Here is a 16,281-nt window from a genome sequence, read left to right on the forward strand (position 1 = left end):
TATCTAGTAAAATCTCTTTGTCACAATTCCTGAAAATTTCGGACCGGACATTACCCATTTTATTTAGAGATTTCAGCATTTTATTGAATATCGCTGGCGGTGCGGAGCTGCGCCGCGAGCGAGCAGTCTGCAGCAGCGGCAGATTTAAATATACGATCGCTATAACGACCACATCCTAAAGAAAGGTACAGATGGAGATGAAGGAAAATGATAGTGTTTCTTTTCACAGCATTCCAGACGCAGAATAAAAAGAGAGAGTAGATTTTATCTTGTGCTTTCACAGGTGGATACAAGCTGCAGCTTTTGTAAATTTTCATTCAAAAAAGTGATAAATTCTGAACATATCGAAAAGTGTATTTAAAACTGGATAATTTTCATGAGAGCTTAGCAATATAAAAAAGAAAAATTTTCATATGATAGTCTTATGCTTCAAAGCTACTCGGAGTATATCTAGTTAAACCAAAAATCCACTGCAACGTGAAAATGTTTGCTAAGTTCGATGGACAATAATATTTTCAATCTTGCACAAACAGCTTTAGTACTTGAATAAAAGTAACACTTGAATAATTATTTCCGAACATTCAAAGTAATAATAACAGATGAAAAATTTATTTCAACCTTTCATTTCTCATGTCTATCCATGTATATGTTAAGTTCAGTCTCAACGGTTTTCCAATCAAATTAAACGCAAAAAGCAAAGAAAGTTTAAAACCAGGCGGTCAACCCCTGAATAATTAAGACAGAATCGCATTAAAGACCTCGGTCAACATAACCTCATTCCAACATTATCCGATTTGTGTCTGCATCATAAAGTTGTTCTTGATTGAAAATGTCAGTTTACGAGCCTCATTTGCGGGAGGTGTTACTGTTTTGTTTCACTATGAAGAAAACAGCGTCTGAGTCTCATCGAATGATATCAAGTACGTATGGTAAGGACGCTATTAGTGAAAGAACGTGTCGTGAGTGGTTTCAACGCTTCAAGAACTGTGATTTTAACGTCGTAGACCGGCGTAGTGGTGGGAGAGAGAATGTTTTCGAAGATGCAGAATTGGAGACTTTGCTGAGTGAAGACTCGTGCGTCAAACACAAGAAGAATTGGCACGATTAGTGGGAGTGACACAGCAAGCCATTTCAAAACGTCTCGAGGCTATGGGCATGATTCAGAAAGAAGGAACTTGGGGTCCCGTGTGAGCTGAAACCAAGAGACGTTGATCGGAGTTTGTGTGTTTCTGAACAGTTGCTTCAGAGGCAAAAACATAAGGGATTTCGGCAACGAATTGTGACCGGGGACAAAAAATGGATTCATCATGATAGCCTTAGACGCAAAAAATCATGGGGATATCCCGGGCATGCACCCACGTCGTCGGCCAACCGTATATTCACTGCTCCAAGATCATACTCTGCATTTGATGGAACCAGCTCGGTGTCGTGTACTACGAGGTGTTAAAATCAAGTGAAACAATCACAGGTGCTCGTTATCGATCGAAATTAAGGCGTTTGAGCAGAGCATTAAAAGACAAACGGCCGAAATACAGCGAGCGGCATGTGTTCAAATGTGTGTGAAATCTTACGGGACTTAAATGCTAAGGTCATCAGTCCCTAAGCCTACACACTACTTAGCCTAAATTATCCCAAGGACACACACACACACACACACACACACACACACACGCACACGCACACGCACACGCACACGCACACACACACACACACACACACACACACCGAGGGAGCATTCGAACCTCCGCCGGGACCGAGCAGCATGGTGAAATGATTCTGCACCACGACAACGCTGGACCTCACGTTGCAAGAGGGGTCAAAACTTACTTGGAAACGTTAAAATTGGAAGTCCTACCCCACCCGCGTATTCTCTAGACGTAGCTCCCTTTATCGCCGGTTTAGATCGGTGGCGCGTGGCCTTGCTAACCAGCACTTCCTATCTCTTGAAGTTACAAATTGGATCGACTCGTGGATCGCTTCGAAAGATGCAAAACTTACTGGCCAGCGATGGAAAATCCTTTGAATGATACATGTGTAAGCAATTTGTTTCATTAAAGCCTCAAATGTTCGGGAAAAAACGGCGGAAGCAAAGTTGTACACCTTGTAATTATTACATTATTCACGTGTTTAAGACCCTACAACTGATGTCGATGCTAACATAACAAAGACGCCTACCAAAATTAGAACGCGTCAAAGTAAGCCGGCCGGAATGGCCGGCGGTTCTAGGCGCTTCAGTCTCTAACCACGCGTCCGCTACGGTCGCGGGTTCGAATCCTGCCTCGGGCATGGATGTGTGGGATGTCCTTAGGTTAGTTAGGGGACTGATGACCTCAGCTGGTAAGTCCATAGTGTTCAGAGCCATTTCAACCATTTTTTGTCAAAGCAAGTTCATTGGAAGCTAAAACATATGCCAGAATATATTTTCTGGGCGTACACTGTTCTTCATTCTTTAGGGAGAGTACATTATCGTAATTCTAACTTGCAACAGAGTCAGCGACTTTCCAGCCAAATACTAAGCGAGCCCTAACTGGGAATATGTAGGAGATCACAAGTTTCTGCGATTATCGTAGGACCAAGAGAAAACTACTGTGAACGTGGGTCAGATCTGGGGAATGGAAACCAATTTTAATTTGATTGGGACAGTGTGTGCCAGACAATAAGCTGAAAGCCTAGTGTACGTGAGGGTAGGTTTGTGTGTACTTAATTTCGTGTCAATAATAGGTGCAGTAATTGATGCGTGTGGCTATATCTACAGTTTGATCAAAAGTATCCGGACACCCCTGTACAATGGATAATTGACAACTAGAAGTCAAGAGAGCCGAACCCACCAGTGTAAAAGGTGTTGAGTACTGCGTTGTCAGCAGAAAGCAGCGACGGCAGAATGGGTCCGGCAGGAGAAGTCATAGACGCCTATCGTGGACCGGTCGTTAGATGTCACCTGAGTAATAAATCCATCGGGGACATTTCAGCCCTGCTAAAGCTCCCCAAGTCGACTGCCGGTAATGTGAATGTGACATGGAAACGCTAACAGCAGCTAAACTGAGGCCAGCGAGACCTCATGTATTGACAGAAATAGACAGCCGAGCATTGCGGCGGGTGTTTGTAAAAAAATCTGAAGAAATCAGCGGAAGGATTCAATCTTGAGTTCCAGAGTGCTACCAGCAGTCCAGCTAGCACAGCGACTGTGTGCAGAGTGTTAACAACAGTGGGGTACGATGGTACCCTACGGCAATCCTATGGAAGTATCTCAGTTTGGTTAATGCATGGCAAACTTCATCTCCCATTGTGTGAAGTGCCAATAATGAACTACGGAGGAGATGGTGGTAAAGTATGGATGTGTTTTTGAATGTTCCGTGTGGTTCCCTAATTATAGTCACGAATACGCTAAATACGGAAGGACTGAAGACATTTTGCAGCGCTGTGTATTGCGTACTGCAGACGAATATTTTGAAGGAGATGATCGTTAGCGTCTGCGTGATAGTGCATCCTGTAATAAACCAGTATCTGTGAGGTAGTGGTTTGTGGACAACATTCTTGAAATGGACTGATCAGAGTCTCAAACTGAACCAAATGTTGTCATGTGTTGGAACGTAGATTTCGCTCCAGACACCAGCGTCCAACATAAATACGTTCTGTAGTTTCAGCTGCCAGCCCTACACGGACGTATAGATACCTCATTTGTCAACCCCTCATAATGGTGGAGGGTGGATGTATTACAAGATGCTAATCCAGGCGGGTGTAAAATGAATGTGCGCAACGAAAAACAACAAACGCTAAAATGAAGATTTGGTCCTGTCTGACTGCCCCCTGAAACAGATCTTAGGATCTCTTAATTCTATAAATTACAATCTAAACATAAATGAATGATGAAGGCAACTAATACTACTAAATGATAACCGCTGTTCCTGCGATTATATTTATTGTAAATTAAAAAAAAACTTTATATTACAAAGTTTACATTTCCTAAGTAAAATTACTGATCAATTACCCAACTTTGCCCCTTATGACTGCGCGGTCTAATATCAATAACGCGAAATGACTGACGTCATCTACATACCAAACACTAGAAGACACTACTTTCAAAGATGATCTACAGAGGTGTTGAACCTCAGTGTAAATAAACTAAAGCGATCACAGCTGTGGATGTCGAAGTGATTGTTCTCGTACTCTACTAGTATAGGTTGGAAGAACTCCAGCCACAAATAAACTCTTTCAAACACTAGGACGGCAGAACGCGGTCCTCTGACTGATACACTGTAATACTGTCTTCTCTCTGTGTTCTACATACGAGAAACGCGAACTCCCAGCCACAAGGACGGAGTTCAAATAACGTCTCAACTTAAGTGTAGGCAGAGAAGGTACTCTCAATTACTGAACGCTGCATATTCAAAGACAACTTCCAACCCGGAGGTGAAGTCCAGAGTCGTATACGTTTGCAACAGTACAGTTCCTAACTAACTATAAACACTCCTGAGAGCAAAGACAGCAAGTCCGTCTGCACCAACAAAAGGTGATACCGAGCGACCGTCAGACACGGGCGCTCACAGCGGAAGACCTCGTCTCTCCACCGCTGGCTTCCCAGCAAGGCTCGGTTCCCCACCATCGTAATCCCAAAAACGAATCATATTCCCGAAACCACGGAATCTTCGTCCTCTCTACAGATTCTTCCGAACGCCGACCAACCATATTTTGAGTCTTTTGTCGTCCAGCGCGGAGAGTTTGCGAGGAAAAACCTATACTCGTACACTGGTATGCTTCTGAGTAAAAATCCTTGGAAATAACCCAGCCTGCATGTATTATCCGGTTATCTTTCCGGCCCCTACTACAATAGCGGCCGGCCGTTACCCTATTGTGCTCCAGATCTTAGGTGACACGACGTCTGTCCAGCTACTTCCTCTGTTTAAGCAGGACCAACACCTGTGCGGACCTTCCACCCAGACCTTGAGTTCTGCCTGCCATTTCATCTCCACTGGCATTCCAACCTCTGCTAGTATAGGCAATCATTCATTACGCCTTTTTTTATAATAAAGCGACTGCGTCACCTTTTATGCAATAAGCGTTGACAATTATGTAAAAGATGTACGTGACAATGTCAGTCTGCCTTATATATTCATATATACGATGTACAACCTCACATGATAACTAATTGTGTTTGCAGATCACGGCAAAGTATGTGGATGAGTTCTTGTAAGGTGCGAAATTATAGGCAGCTTACAATACCCCATATTAATGTTCACTAAAAGGTGTCCACATACATTTGGTCGGACTATGTATGTATGTGGACAGAGTAAATTCCATGATATCGATCTGCGCAGTGTATATTTAGGAATCAGACAAAAAACAAACGCCGCAAGAAATCCATGATTAGACGTAAATGAAGATGCTAGCCAAGCATCCAGGTTGCGCTGTTGAATTTGGCCAAGAACGGTTTACCTTCAGTATCCTCAACACGTTGCAAGTGTCTTGGTCAGAACAATCTGTGTAACTGTGAGTGCACTACGTCGGAGCTAAGTGAATACGAACATGGGCAAATTTTTCGTGCAAGGGTGGTGGGTGTTCCCGCAAACATGGCACCCGAAGTGTAGGTGTTTCAAGAGTCTCTGTATCGAAGATTTATACCACTTACAGGCAAAGCGAGAAAACACCACCTGCTAAGTCAGAACGTGGACGAAAGTGTATTCTGAGTGATCGTGACAGACGGTCATTGAAGAGGATTGTAACGAAGAATAAGAGGACAACAGCAGAGCTGTTGAGAATCCTGTCACCATCAAAACACGAAGGAAGATCAGGAAGCAGGAAACTGCATGGCGAACTGGAATTCTAAAACGACTCATCACTGATGCAAATGGTCGTAACACGAGAACTTGGTGCCGAACCCATGAAACCTGGACTACCGATCAATGGAAGAAAATCATTTGGTCGGAAGTGTGTCGTCTCGCAATGTTTCCAACTTCTGGCTCAACAGCGAAACATGGCATGGGTTGCTGATGATTTGGGCAGCCATATCGATGGTATTCCGTGGGTACTCTGCAACGCTTCTCTGTCAAGCATTATGCGACCATTTAGCTGGTTAGGTTCACCTAATGGTATAAATTCGCTCTCCCCCCCCTCCCCCAATAATGCTCTATTCCAAGACGACAGGGCCTCTTACCACACAGCTCGCATCTTCCATGACTTATTTTGTGAGCAGGGGGATGAACTGTCGCGTCTTCCCCGTCCACCGCAATCACCATATCACAGTAATATTGAACATTTCTGCTGTACTTTGGAGTTAATCGTGCGTGATCACTGTCCGCCTCCATCATCGTTACCTGAACTTGCTATTGTGTTTCAGGAATCATGAAATAAGATTCGCCTGGAAACCATACAGGACCTGTATTTATTCATTTCGAGAAGACTGTCCGTGGTTTTGAATGCCGAGGTTCTCGTGCGTCGTATCAGGCATCGTAACGTGTTGCGTCTGTTGTATTTTCATATTTGCGTTCATCCTCTGTACGTGTTACTTGCTGGCAAAGAAAAGATGCGTGTTGGTGTATATCTGTATGGACTTTGCCATGTTATGTTCATTTGACTATATAAACGAAAGTAATGTACAACACGCGAGCGTCACCTCTCGACGAACACTTTTATTGCATTTTATGCATTTTATATTGTAGCGTTACGCGTATGTAGTCGAGATTTAAGGAGAGCCAAATGACTGAACTACAATCCATCAGACATTTTTAATACCACGAAGAGTCAACAACGTTGCTGCTGAGCATCTCAAAATAAAAAGTTCCGAATGTAACAGCCGTTCTCTAAAAGTTCTATTGAATCAGCCTTCTGTTGCCGTCTAACTAGTGAGTGAAGATCCCGCGCAGGAAATAAACGTTAGCAGCTGCGTCATTCCATTAGGGTCTGCAGGCCGTTGCCTAACGGAAGGTTCCAAGCTAACCGTTCAAGGATAGCAAGGGCGTTGCTAACAGACATGGTAGTTTTGTCGAAATCTGTGTAACTGCCGTGGTCTGGTTTTTAATCACGCAGCTTTGTTTCCGATTATATTTGCTTTGTTTGGCTTAAGCCTTTTTGTTGAACCTCAAATCGGGAGCCTCTGTGCAGTGACTAAAAAAATTTGTTTGTGAGCGTGCCGTGGAGTCTGACATCGATGCTGGTCTACCGTTCCGCATCCTGGACTGTTTCCTGGAGAAGATTGCGAAGTACATCGGAGCAGGCGTTTCCTCATAACCGCAACCCAATGCTTAGGTACTGACGAAACACGGATGAGGATTTTCTGCTTCTAACATGTTAAGCCATATCACTCTTGCGTAATACGAAGTGTGAAAAAAATTGACCGTAAACAATTCAGATGGTTTCACACTGCGTTTCCTATGACTTTTTTCTGCCGTTTGTTGTTTCTTCCACTTCTGTCATTTATTTTGCATGTGACGCGGTTCGGAGTCCACATTAAACGTAGGACCCCTTACCTTAACGAGGTAGTCAATTTAGAAGTGGGTGGAAGGCAAGAGTATACCACCTCCCGTTGCACAGTGCCTAATAAAACACTGTGTGGTGCTCAAACCAACTTTCAAGTTAACTACTACTTTACGTTGTTACATATAATTACTACTCGATAACTGTCTAGAGCATTAGAAACAAATACATAGACCACCATTTTGTTCAAAGGTGTAGAGTATTTCTAACGGTTTCAAACAAAAACTGTGATATATGTCCAGGGTAAGGTCAGTATAGTTGTTTTACTTCTCCTATATGTAACGTACAGCTTGTTTCCTTATCTGTGATCTATACACCAACAATACAATAAACGATAAATACAGAAAAATACTGTCATAGCCCGTCACACAATCACACAAGAGTTCCTTGTTTATGCTTTACATAAAACTGCAAATATCTTGTAGCTTGTTCAGATGTTTGTGTAAACCAATCTTACTGGCGGGCAAGACTTCTGGAAAATATACGCACAGTTTGAAACTCTTGATAAATGCTGTTATACAATGTTATAATACTATACAGATTTTATAAACGATCTGTCTACGAACAATTATCATTTTTGGTACTTCGCTTGCTGTTCTCAAACGGAGTCCAGTTGTGTTCAGTTGCTGTAATGTCTGTTAAAACATAAAACACAAAGCTTAGGAATGGGATTAGCAATCATCTTGCTCCAATTAGACAGCTGTCAAGCGGAAGCTGGTGATTCATCAAGAATTCAAAGCAGTTAGTCACCTCTGCGCGGATACGACGAGCTGCTACGGATGGGTCGCTGAACACCAGCAACAGCCAGTGAAGGCACTGGGAAACCCAAGTGGTACGTTAATCACCGCTGTGCTGATCACGTGACTTACTACATGGAGGAGTACTCGGTGAGACACGAGGAGAACAACATTAAACGACGTTTTCTTTCGTACAAACTAAGTTCTATTTTGTTCTTATCTGCCTTGCAATTCGCAAGCTGTCTGCTCCTCGACATCTCTACAAACAGAACATTTCTGCTGTACAAGTTTCTTGTGTCCAAGTTTCTTGTGTCCAAGTTTCTTGTGTCCAAGTTTCTTGTGTCCAAGTTTCTTGCGTCCAAGTTTCTTGCGTCCAAGTTTCTTGCGTCCAAGTTTCTTGCGTCCAAGTTTCTTGCGTCCAAGTTTCTTGCGTCCAAGTTTCTTGCGGCCAAGTTTCTTGCGGCCAAGTTTCTTGCGGCCAAGTTTCTTGCGGCCAAGTTTCTTGCGGCCAAGTTTCTTGCGGCCAAGTTTCTTGCGGCCAAGTTTCTTGCGGCCAAGTTTCTTGCGGCCAAGTTTCTTGCGGCCAAGTTTCTTGCGGCCAAGTTTCTTGCGGCCAAGTTTCTTAATCCATACAAAGCACACACTGACAGAAATAAAGACTTATGTGTGGGATTCAAGTCAATAATGTCATTGCTGTCTTAATTGAAAGGGGTGAAGAGTTGTAGCACTTGTTGAATGGAATAAAGTCTAATGGAGCACGGAATATAGACTGAGGCTAAATCGAAAAAGACGAAAGTAATGAGTAGTAGCAGAGATGAGACGAACGATAAATTGATATTGGAAATGAGGATCGCAAACTGGATGAAGTGGAAAAGTTATATCGCCTTGGAAGCAAAAAATAAAAATCACGGACGATGCAAGGAGTATATAAAAAAACCAACACAGAAAAGGACATATCTTGGCAAAAGAAGTGTACTAATATCAAGCATCGGGCATTATATGATGGTCAATCAAGGACTCTGATAATACCGGAAAAGAAGAGAATCGAAGCATTTAAAACTTGGTGCTGTGGATGAGTGTTTAGGTGGGCTTATACGGTAAGGAAAGAACAGGTTCTCCTCAGAATCGCTAAGAAAGGTCCTTGAGGAAAATATTAAGAAGCAGCAGCAACAGGATGATAGGACATGGGTTAGTACATCCTTGGTATTAGTGGGACCAGACGAAGGTTAAGAGAAAGACACGGATGGGAATATACACGACAAATAATTATAGACTCTCGGTGTTAGTTCTAACAAAAGCTTACAGCGATGGCTAGGACACTAGCCTGGTAACCCTGCAGGAGCGAAACTTCTATTCTCGTTTGGCTATCCTAGAGAGGGAGAAGGAGAGGGAGACAGACAGACAGACAGACAGACAGACTGACTGACTCAGCTTTCGCAGTGTTTTATGGCTCATTAGATATTAGTGGGTGGAACACAATGACGACAAATTTGCCCGTCCAAACTACTCTTGAGCAGCACCAAGGTTGTATCCCGGTTGAACAGTTCTATGCGATAGACGGCTCATCATGACAATGGGTCGTATGATGACATCCCTTCCTGAAATAATGCGGAGATGTTACGTATTTATTTTAAGCGATCTGCGCACAGTTCGGGCATTGGCAACTGTACTCTGTACATTCTTTTCTCATTACCAACCTATATTGGTTACAAATTTCAAGATATTGCTGCGTCCCTGTGCCAAGATTGTTCCACTCTATCACTTCCGTAATCCCTTGTAGTATTAAAATTATTTTTGTTCTTATTTGAATGTTACACATTTTAGTGCACCGCAGAGCTCACAGGAGCACAAGGGGAAGACATAATGTTGTGAAAGTTTGCGTGTTAATAAGAGAAACAAAGTAGAATCGAAGATTTGACCCATGCCGACAGTTTTTTCAAGTTTAGAGTAAAGTGAGCGTGTAAGTATTTTAAAATTTAAAAGAGGGATCTGCTGATATTGAGTTGTCTGGAGAGTGGGAGTTTAAATGACCGTGGTTCTGTTGTTATACATCACTGATTTGTTGCATACTGAAACAGTAGCATGACTGTTGGTTTATCTATTAAACATGACGCTGCTGCACAAAATTGTAAATTACTTCTCTACGGTAACTTCCCGATAAATAAAAGTTAGAGCAACAAGCAGGTAAAATTATGAAATTTATGTGTATTTACCACAGTCATTCATAATGTTCGTGTGTGTGCTGATTTGCGCTAAATATTAACGCATTAGGATAAGCCAGAATAAACTTTTATATAAGATTTTAATAAATACGAGGGGGACATACTAAAGAAGAGTGCAACGAAGACTTTCACAACTGAGAAGTCATCTGAACATCATAATTTGTATTCGATGTAAACATATAGGATGATTTCACATGTATTATTAGTAAGCTGTGGTCCAAAGCAAATCTCTTCAAACGCTCTGACGTCAACTCGCTTCCAGTAAGTCAACGAATTCCATGAGCAAACACATCGTTCGACCATAGGGAACTCACTTAATGCAGTTGTAGAGAATTTTTATACGGAAAAAATTGAAGCATCCTTTCGACGTCCAAGAAGAAACTCACTGGTGGCTTCGGTACGTTGGCGACATTTTCTTTACATGATCTCCTGAAGAAAACAAACTCTTAGAGTCTATAAATTTTGTGAATAATATTGTCATATAAAGTGCACATTCAGACGAGAGAGGGGTCAAATTTCCTTTCTGATCTATGGGTACTTAGAAAAAGTGTCGCAACTTTACTACCTCAAATCTACGTAATTCCGACACTGACAAGTACTTTCTCAAAAATTCCGGTCAACCATCCCAGTTAGAAGGAAGAAGTAATTAAGGTACTGATGGAGCGTCCTAAAAGAATCTGAGTGTCACCGTATTTGGAGGAAGAACTCGAACGTTTAAAAATTACTTCAAGAGTAAATGCTTGCGATGACCAAAGGTAAATGGGGAACAACAGCCTTAAATATCTGGCGCTTCTGGCGAAAAAGAACGAGCAGAGTGTTCTTATAGCTTCCCACGATGGATCACTGCACATAAACTCAGGAATACAATGGACTAAAAGGATTATCATCCACTTCAAGAAAAGAGCAACAGTCGTCTGAGCAACACTCACACACTCTACCCATCTAATCTTAAGCATACTTCGGTGACGCCACATTTCAAAAAATGTTAAGCTCTTCTTGTCTGAATCGCTAATCATCCAAGTTAAACTTCCCTATAAGCTTTCAATCCAGACAAGTGCTTTCAGAAAAGACTTCCTGAAGCTTAAATTTATGTTCGATGTTCACAAATTTCTTTCTCACCCACGCTTGTTTTGCTATAGCCAGTCTATAACCTACATCCTCTCTGCTTAGGTCATTGTCAGTTATTTTGCTTTCCAAATACCAAATCTCAAACTTGTAATTGATCTAATTCCCTCGGCATCGCCTGATTTAAATCGACTATGTACCATTACCTCTGCTTTAATTTTTTTGTGTTCATGTAATAAACTGTTTTCAGAACCCTATCAATTCGATCTTCCAAGTCACTCGTAGTTTCAGAGAGAATTACAGTGTCATCGGAAAATAGTGTTTTTCCTGCCTTTATCAGTCTGTCCTTGGTTTCATTCAGTGGGGGATTTGCTGTAACCCTGCTTCTCTTCCTTCTCGATTTGTACTTGCCTTTAGTTTCCTTTTACGTCTATAGATGTTACCTGGTTTCTGTAGAAGTTACGTATAATCCTTCGCTTCCTGTACTTTATACCTGCTACCATCAAACTTTCAAATGATGTATTCTCGCCATCATTATCAAAAGTTTTCTCTGAATCTGACACTGACTTTTCTAGTGTTCAGGTTCTCTAACACCCGACTATTGTGTGGTTGTGTGTAGAGTGTCCGGGTTGCTGAGCTTCGACAATAGACAAAGTCGCTACAACATCTTGGGTTGTCTCCACTTCCAACATGAGACAAATCTGTAGGCCCACAAACGTGCATTTGATCACAGCCTAATACTCATAAAACTGAACATCGCTAAGGATGTAACTATCGGATTAGCAAACATGCATTTTAAGAGCTACTCTTTTATAAACTTTCTATTCTGAGGAACAATTTTCCTTCCTATTGCCAGTCCACATATTATAACCCCTTTACTTCGTGTCACCAGTTATTCTGCTGCCCAAATAGAACAACTTCTCTATCACTTTTTAACCTTTTCTAGTACTATTTCCATTTCATTCAACTGGTCTTCCGGGTCCTAATAAAGTAAAAACGGAAACAATGTTGAAATAGAAAGCAGGAGTTCAGACTGTCCTGGGATGTGGTGTTACTACTCTACTAATCCGCGGGAGAATCTCAGTGGATGGTGAGTAGAGGGCCCTTCTCTTACTTTACTTTATGGGCCATTAGCCTTAAGCATTTGACCAGCGAAATGAAGAGTTTGATTGTTGTCAATATCATATGTACAACGTAGGTATTTTAAATTACCATAATAAAGTATGAATTTAATGATGCAGTTTGTACAATTGAAAGCTGTTGTTTCATTTCACTGCTTGGAATATCACAAGCGCCCTCTGTATACGTCGTGTGTGGATATATTGAACATGTGAAGTCTTACAGTCACTGCACCGGTAGGTATCCGACCGACATCGATATTTACCTCTGCGGTGTCCATCTTGCTTCCCACTGAATGTTCAACAATGACCATGTGTCATCTTTCGCTGGATTCCAACTGGCGGGGCAGGCGTTTATTAAATGGAGTGTTGTGTTTAGGAACCACTCTGTAATGCATTACCCTCTACCTTTGCGTTTGCACTATATCTGTATAACCGATAAATCAGAAAACAGGCGGTAATGAAATGGCGAGCCGTGGAGAGCTGCTGAAACAGTTCTGTAACGGCCATAGGTTGGGGAATTCCTGCTGGTAACAAGTGCTTGAGAAGCCTGCACTTTTGCGTATCATATTGCGAGTACAACATGGTTGAGGTCTGCTGTATTATTTCGATGCTCTTCGCAGTATGGGCATCTCTCTTTTTCATCCTGTGTAAGTGCGAAGGGTAACCATGACACAACCTGATACGTGCAACAGCAATGATGTGTCGCGTAGACAGTTTTATCTGCGAAAACAAAGTTTTCGACTGAACGCTCGACTATGTTGAAGTGTAATATGTTCCTTCCAACTGCTATGACGTTTACCACATCTGCTCCCATTTCTGAAAGGCTTGCTTCTTCAAGCTGGCAACGAAATCCATATGACGTAGCAAAGCGTAGTAAAGTGACCATTAATCCCACTTGATTTCGCCAAATGGTAAGACAGCTCATGAAACATCAGTCGCTCTTGATTCACAATAGCTGGATATATTTGTCATGGCGTTAGCACGATTCATTTTACTACATCAAGCAGTTGCGGTAAGTACCATTTCTGTTTCTATACATTTTCCAGGACCCTCCGTGAGTCCGTGACAATGCGGGCGTCAACTGACAAGCTGTTATTCGAAAGACCCCTGTAAACTGACAGTCAATTTGGCAAACTAGACTGTGTTCGACGTGTTTGAGAGAAATTTTTATTGCGGCCGATTTGACCCGATGGCAGCCGTTGTTTGTGTTTAATGTTTCGCCGCGCATAGTTAGCGAGAAAGTCATCTCACTAATTGTTGAGATTCCACACTTGTGGAAACTACAAGGATAAAATAAAAACTGCCCCGGGAGTCACCATAATGGTAGAGTTGTTGCATCTTTCCTAGCCCTATATCACGCAGAAAGACGTTCAGACGAAAAATGAAGTAATCGAAGCTTTTCGCTTCCGCTACGGACGAATCCAAGAAGTCTTTCTCTCATTACAATCAATCATAAGGCACAAATTATTTTTATCTTGAATTGCATGTGACATACTCGAGCTTTTGTGTACGTGCATATTTACTGTTACTTTTTGCATGGCCCAGTGACGTAACAACAGCGGAATCTGACACCATTTGCAAACACGTGCTAAAACCAGGAGAAAGCGCAAGGTGTCATCTGGTATCGCGAGAGACATTATTTAAGGTGATGCATCATCTGAGAAAAGGACGCGTTTCAGACAGTGACCATCATCTTCAATCTCAACCAACATGGCAACAGTAAAGTCATAATGAGCACTGTAATCCATTGGTTGGAGGGTCTGTAGGATCTGGACGTTGTACGCGCGGAAAAGTTGTTTATGTATGCTGGGTGCACAGATGCCTTCGGAATCTAGAACTCGGGTGAGGCCCTGCGGACTGTTCTGTTGGTTCTTCTCACAAAGGCCTCTCTCACTGTCTGAACTATGCATCAGCTTTAGGCCTGTATGTTCTAGGGAGATCATAGACGCTCCATGCTTCCATAAACTTAGCCCACCACATCTTGATCGTTTTAACATCTGGTGGCTCTCTATGGTATGCCGTCCGGAATTTTCCTTCGACTGTTTTTAGTGACTGTGTCCCGTGGTACTAAAGTACACATTGAGCTTTCTCCTGGTTTGAGTTGATTCAATGGGCCCTTTATTCAAAGGGCCCTGTAACAAAGTACCAGTATGTGTTTATGTAAACAAAAACTTAAATATGTCACATGCAATTCAAGACAAAAAAATTTCTGTGTGTCATACTTTATGCTTCATTAATGTTTTTAATCAAGGAAGGACTCTGAGACACCCGATGTATATTGCGGCTTTGTGGCATTTTAATGAATTTCAGGTTGATTTTGATGTACATATTTATGCTTCAATATCAACCACTAATAAGACAAGTGTCTTGTTTTATTTTTTATTCTTTATATACAGAGCTAAAGTCAGTGCATGAACCATATTGTCGAAGTATTCTGACACTAGTCGGAATGGCTACCAATGCAGACAAACTGACAGCTACTTCGATAGAGAGGTTAAATTTGACAAACTTCGATAACACCCCTCTACTTTTCTTTGACAAACTCTCGGACAGGAAACAGAAAATTCGACAAACAATATGGTTCTTTACCAGGGGTCTTATACCCTTCTTGATCGCGACAAGTTCGGCAGTCATGATGCTGGCTCCCACAGCGCTCTTAGCACCCGGTTACGCGAGAATCTTGGGCAAGTTGTGTTGACCGCCAAGTCCGCTGCGCCCATATTCCGCATGGAGCTAACACGCCGGTATTTCGGAGCCGCTATATATAGCGAAGCAAAGGCGGTGGACGCCCGCACGCCACGGACAGCGGCCGGTGGGAGGTTCCGCCAGACAGCTGGGCATCGGCCATTCACAGCGCAGCACAGCACAGGTAGGCGCGGGCCTTTCATCCGCGAGACTTCATTCAGCGCGCCCTGCCAGCTGCTGGCCGGCCAAGAGCTCGCAACTGGTCCGCCGCCGCCCCTGCCACCACCGCCGCGTATGCCTTCTCACGACCCAGATGCGCGCCTCCCCAAAAATAACTGTAGCCGCGGCGCCACTTGCCGAAGGTGACAGCCGCAGCCACGGTCCGCTCGGTAAACACGCCGGCGCTTTCAACACCGTTGCCGAGGCGAGAATAACTCGGCGAGCAAGTGGAAAGTGTAGTGAGTTTAAGAGTATTCCATTGTCCTGTGTAATAATTCGTATTCCAAAGAAAAAGCGTGCTTGAGAACTGCAGCAATTACCGAAAATACTGACACGAATTATTTATGGCTGGACGGAAAAACTAGTAGAAGCCAGCCCATGGAAGACCTGTCTGGGTTAAGGAGAAGTGTAGGAACATAAGAGGCCGTACTGGCAGTATGACTTACCTTACAAGACAGGTTAAGGAGAGCCCAACCCAAGTTTACAACTTATGTAGATGCGGAGGAAGCCTTAGACAGTATCGACTAGAATGCACTCTTTGAAATTCTAAAGGTAGCGGGGCTTAAGTACCGGAAGCGGAGAGGTATCAACTACTTATACAGACTTGACTGCAGTTGGACGATTCGGGCATGAAATGGGAGTAGTAGTGGAGAAGGGATGAGGCAGGTTTGTTGCCTCTCACGGATGTTACTCATGTGTCCATTGAGCAAGCGGCACAGGAAACCAAGGAGAAATATGGAAGAGGAATTACAGTTCAAGGAT

The 16,281-nt window shown here is 42.7% G+C and overlaps 2 protein-coding genes across 3 annotated transcripts in view; one reads left to right on the top strand and one right to left on the bottom strand.

Moving 5' to 3' along the window:
• The window catches only part of LOC126356152 (amphoterin-induced protein 3-like), a 306,886-nt gene that overhangs the window by 213,433 nt on the left and 77,172 nt on the right, over positions 1-16,281 (top strand). The gene's annotated exons all lie outside the window — the stretch shown is intronic.
• On the bottom strand, positions 8,424-12,893 carry LOC126359996 (myomodulin neuropeptides-like). Its single transcript, XM_050007676.1, has 2 exons — positions 12,879-12,893; positions 8,424-8,828 (listed from the first exon to the last, which is right to left on the bottom strand). The coding sequence occupies exons 1-2, from the start codon at positions 12,891-12,893 to the stop codon at positions 8,424-8,426; spliced, it is 420 nt and encodes a 139-aa protein (XP_049863633.1).

Source organism: Schistocerca gregaria, chromosome 1, assembly GCF_023897955.1.
Source record: "Schistocerca gregaria isolate iqSchGreg1 chromosome 1, iqSchGreg1.2, whole genome shotgun sequence".
NCBI classification, from domain to species: Eukaryota; Metazoa; Arthropoda; class Insecta; order Orthoptera; family Acrididae; genus Schistocerca; species Schistocerca gregaria.